Raw genomic sequence first — 4,058 nt, 5'->3', positions numbered from 1 at the left:
CTGGCACAGCTCTGCCAGTGAAGCCCTTGTTAATAAATTCCGCAGATCATTAGTCTTTCTGATTAGCCTGGTCTTGAGTTCTCGGACTTTGGGCTCCAAACAAGATTCCCAGTTAAAGACACAAGAACACGAGGATGGGTGAGCTGCGGGCCCCGAGGATTGGTGAGAAAGATGAGAGACCAGCTACGGGTTTGAATAAGACAAGGACTAGGGAGAAGGAAGGTTAATGACGCACCCGAATAAGTCCGCTATACGAAAGGAGATAAACTAAGAATCCGTGAGGTGCAGACAGCGAGAGCCGTGCGCGCTCCCGCGCGCACACACAAGGTAAAAGAGGGGTAGTCCCAGGTTTTTGACAGTGACATGGCCCTGGTCCGGACACGGTCTCCAAGCTCTCCCCGATTTCCAGAGCGTCCCTGTCCCTGCTACCTCGGGACTGTTAGCGCATCTCCCCGAACCGCCATGCTGCGGCGCGACTGGTGCTATCCCTTCCCCCACTCCACCCCGCCCCCGCCCCCGCCCCCGCCCCCGCGGCCGCAGCTCTCCGCCCCCAGCGAACGCGGCTCCCCAGTGTCCTCTCGATCGCTGGCGTGGCTGTCGGGTTTGGAACCCCAGCGCCGACCCTCGCCCTCGACATCCGAAGCTGAGTCGCTGGCGCAGCCTTTGCCCCGCATCAATCATTAACGGGCCAGCTCGCCTGCTGCAGCCCAAGGAGGGGGGATGGTACGGAACTTGAGACAGGGGACAACTCTATCCCCGGAGGCAGCCGCGAAACACTAGCCTGGGAGGCCCCCGCCCTCCCTCGGTGCGCCGGTCCCTCCTTCCCTCCCTCCAGCGTCTCAGCTCCCACATCCCCGCCTCCCGCGCTGGGGACGGCGGCGGCTGCGCCCGCACCACGCGATGCCCAGTCACCCGGGCAGCGCCGCCGCCGCCGCCGCCACCGCCGCAGTCCGCCGCGCCGCTGCTGGGCAGCGTAGGCGGCCGGGAGCCGATAGCAGGGAGCCTGGTAAAGGGGACATCAAGCCCTTGCGCTCCTGCCAGTCGCTGACTGCTTACAAACTGATTATTTTTATTTACTTGCTTATTTTTAGGAACGTCTGCTTAGAGGCTTAGGTCTTCTCTTGAACCTGCAGCGACGCCCCGGGGCGAGCACAAAGACTCCGACGGCAGCCGGCGGGACTGCGGAGTGCGCGGACGCAGGCGCCAGAGGTCGCCTGTTTGCAAGAGCCCGCGCCAGAGGTCGCCTGCTGGCGTCCTAGCCAAGCCCGGGGCACCATGCTGCGACGCCTGCAGCCCCGGAGCGCGGGCACAAAAGGCCCACGGGCCACGACCGAGGCGGCTTTGGAGGCCGCCTCGCGCCCCCATCCCTCAGCCTCCAGGGACTCTCCGGCCTCCGCCAAGCCGCTGCTGCGCTGGGACGAGGTGCCCGACGACTTCGTGGAGTGCTTCATACTATCAGGCTACCGGCGGCTGCCCTGCACGGTGCAGGAGTGCCTAGCCTCGGTGCTGAAGCCCACCAACGAGACTCTCAACTTCTGGACGCACTTCATCCCCCTTCTGCTGTTCCTAAGCAAGTTCTGCCGCCTGTTCTTTCTGAGCGGCCGGGATGTGCCCTTCCACCACCCCTGGCTGCTGCCGCTGTGGTGCTACGCGTCGGGCGTGCTGCTGACCTTTGCCATGAGCTGCACAGCGCACGTGTTCAGCTGCCTGTCGCTGCGCCTGCGAGCCGCCTTCTTCTACCTGGACTATGCTTCCATCAGCTACTACGGCTTCGGTAGCACGGTGGCCTACTACTACTACCTTCTGCCGGGCCTCAGCTTGTTGGACGCCAGAGTGATGACCCCTTATGTGCAGCAGCGCTTGGGCTGGCATGTGGACTGCACGCGCCTCATCGCCGCCTACCGTGCGCTTGTGCTGCCTGTGGCCTTCGTGCTGGCAGTGGCCTGCACCGTGGCCTGCTGCAAGAGCCGCACAGACTGGTGCTCTTACCCGTTCGCATTGCGCACCTTCGTCTTCGTCATGCCGCTCAGCATGGCCTGCCCCATCATGCTTGAGAGCTGGCTCTTTGATCTGCGAGGCGAGAACCCCACGCTCTTCGTGCACTTCTACCGCCGCTACTTCTGGCTGGTGGTGGCTGCCTTCTTCAATGTGAGCAAGATCCCCGAGCGCATCCAACCTGGCCTCTTTGACATCATAGGCCACAGTCACCAGCTCTTCCACATCTTCACTTTCCTCAGCATCTACGACCAGGTGTACTACGTCGAGGAGGGCCTGCGCCAATTCCTCAAGGCGCCGCCTGCTGCTCCCACCTTTTCGGGCACCGTGGGCTACATGCTGCTGCTGGTCGTCTGTTTGGGGCTGGTCATCAAGAAGTTCCTGAACAGCTCCGAATTCAGCAGTAAAAAGTGAGCCTCTGCCTTGCAGGAGGCTGCTGGTTTGCACCTGTTTGTGCTTTCTGTTTTTACTGTTGTTGGTTTGTTTTCCAGTTTTGTTGTTTCCTTCTTTGCTCAAGGAGGGTGCTGCAGAGCCACAGGGGAAAAGTCCAATATGACGGGGGTGGGGTGGGGGGTGGGGATCCAGTGCACTTGGGGCTTTGGATGAGGGAAGTGGGTCAAGCAGGAGGGGGAGGGCCACTGGTTTTTGCCCATGGACAAAATTCAGGTGGTGTCTGTGACATCCAGGGAGTTTTTGAAGGCAGCGAATAAAATCCCAAATAAAACCCAAAACAGTTATATTTTCCAGTCGTCTTCTGTGCCAGCGGTAATAATACGTAGCCCGTGTGAGGTCAGGTATGCATTTAAGAGGGTAAGTAGACAAAATCCCTGGATACTTCCATTTCAGTCTCAGGAGGGCTTGGATTTGTCAAAAGAATGGAGCTTTGTAGGAAACGGGCACAAAGACATAAGCCCAGGGCTCAACATACTAGAAAATGCATGGAATGTGAACAACACAAGTTAATTATTTCAAAATGTTTCTCAGATGTTATTTAAATAGTAATATATACAATAATTTTCATAAGCCTGTTATATGCACTGAATTTTGTGATGTAGTTATGAATTTTGCAGCCCTTCTTCATTGCATACACTTGAACTGGACATCAGGGCAAGCTGCTTGAGAGTTCTCAACTACTTTCTTAAACAGTGTTTTCTGAAGGCCTGTGTGCCATAATTCAAATGTGAATTATTCTACCATAGGAACTCTGGTTAGACTACTGGTGAGGAGCTCAGTGGTCTGTGTAGATCCCAGATGCCCATTTACTGGAATGTATTCCACAAAACCTATCCTATTTTTGGTTTGTTTTGCTTTTAATCTGATTCTTTCCTTCTCTACTTATTTAAATTACCACTAGAATAAATGTGCCTTTGAAGCAATGCCCAAATGACTGGTCCTCAAATATAGGGGAGAGCAGTTGGAGTAAACTTTGCTTACTGTACTGCAAATCAGGGTTTAACATTCCACCCAGGAGGGAAGGAAGAGGAAGTTGGTTTCAAGTTTTTGGTAGCACCAGAAGTAGCTTACCAGGACATGCACAGCATCTGGCTTTTCTACTAGGAGAAGGGGCCAACCCACTAATGTGGCTGTAGTTCCTAGTGCAGTCGATGGGGAAGTTGAGAGGACACTGTTCTAGTCTGATGCCATCTATCGTTGCTAAAATATAATACTCAGGAATAAATGAAGCAGTTATAGTGTGACAGGCAGGAGCATATTGCTTAAATTGTAACTGAAATTTTTGAGTTAAATAGGATTACCCTTGCCTAGTTAAATACTGAAGTCTCATTTGGATACAGAATATGGTAATGAATGCCGGTCATCCTAAATCATGGAGAAATGAGTGAACACGCTCCTGAGATCCTTTCTAAAAACCACATTGGCCAGTGTTATTTAAGACATTTTTTTATAAAAGCTAACCTGTACTTGAGATGGCATCCCTAGATTACTACTAAGGTAGTTTATTTAAATACCTATCACACTTCTGAGAAATCCTTTTGGTTAGGAGCTAAATAAGTCATTGAATGGAAAGTGTTAACCTCATGGTATAATTTAGATCAGGCACATAA

General features: G+C 53.9%; 1 protein-coding gene across 2 annotated transcripts; it reads left to right on the top strand.

Moving 5' to 3' along the window:
* The first annotated feature begins 581 nt into the window (after window positions 1-581).
* PAQR9 (progestin and adipoQ receptor family member 9) lies at window positions 582-2,835 on the top strand. Of its 2 annotated transcripts, none has more exons than XM_036350143.1 (2): window positions 582-723; window positions 1,092-2,835. In XM_036350143.1, exon 2 carries the CDS (start codon window positions 1,276-1,278, stop codon window positions 2,407-2,409), a length of 1,134 nt encoding a protein of 377 aa, XP_036206036.1. In that variant the 5' UTR covers window positions 582-723; window positions 1,092-1,275; the 3' UTR covers window positions 2,410-2,835. The 2 variants fall into 2 exon arrangements, with proteins under 2 accessions (XP_036206036.1, XP_036206037.1); XM_036350144.1 differs by lacking the exon at window positions 582-723 and adding an exon at window positions 899-1,006.
* Window positions 2,836-4,058: the final 1,223 nt, after the last annotated feature.

The sequence above is a fragment of the Myotis myotis genome, unplaced genomic scaffold (genome assembly GCF_014108235.1).
Source record: "Myotis myotis isolate mMyoMyo1 unplaced genomic scaffold, mMyoMyo1.p scaffold_m19_p_2, whole genome shotgun sequence".
Lineage (NCBI taxonomy): Eukaryota > Metazoa > Chordata > Mammalia > Chiroptera > Vespertilionidae > Myotis > Myotis myotis.
This window is presented reverse-complemented; position numbering and strand designations above follow the sequence as displayed.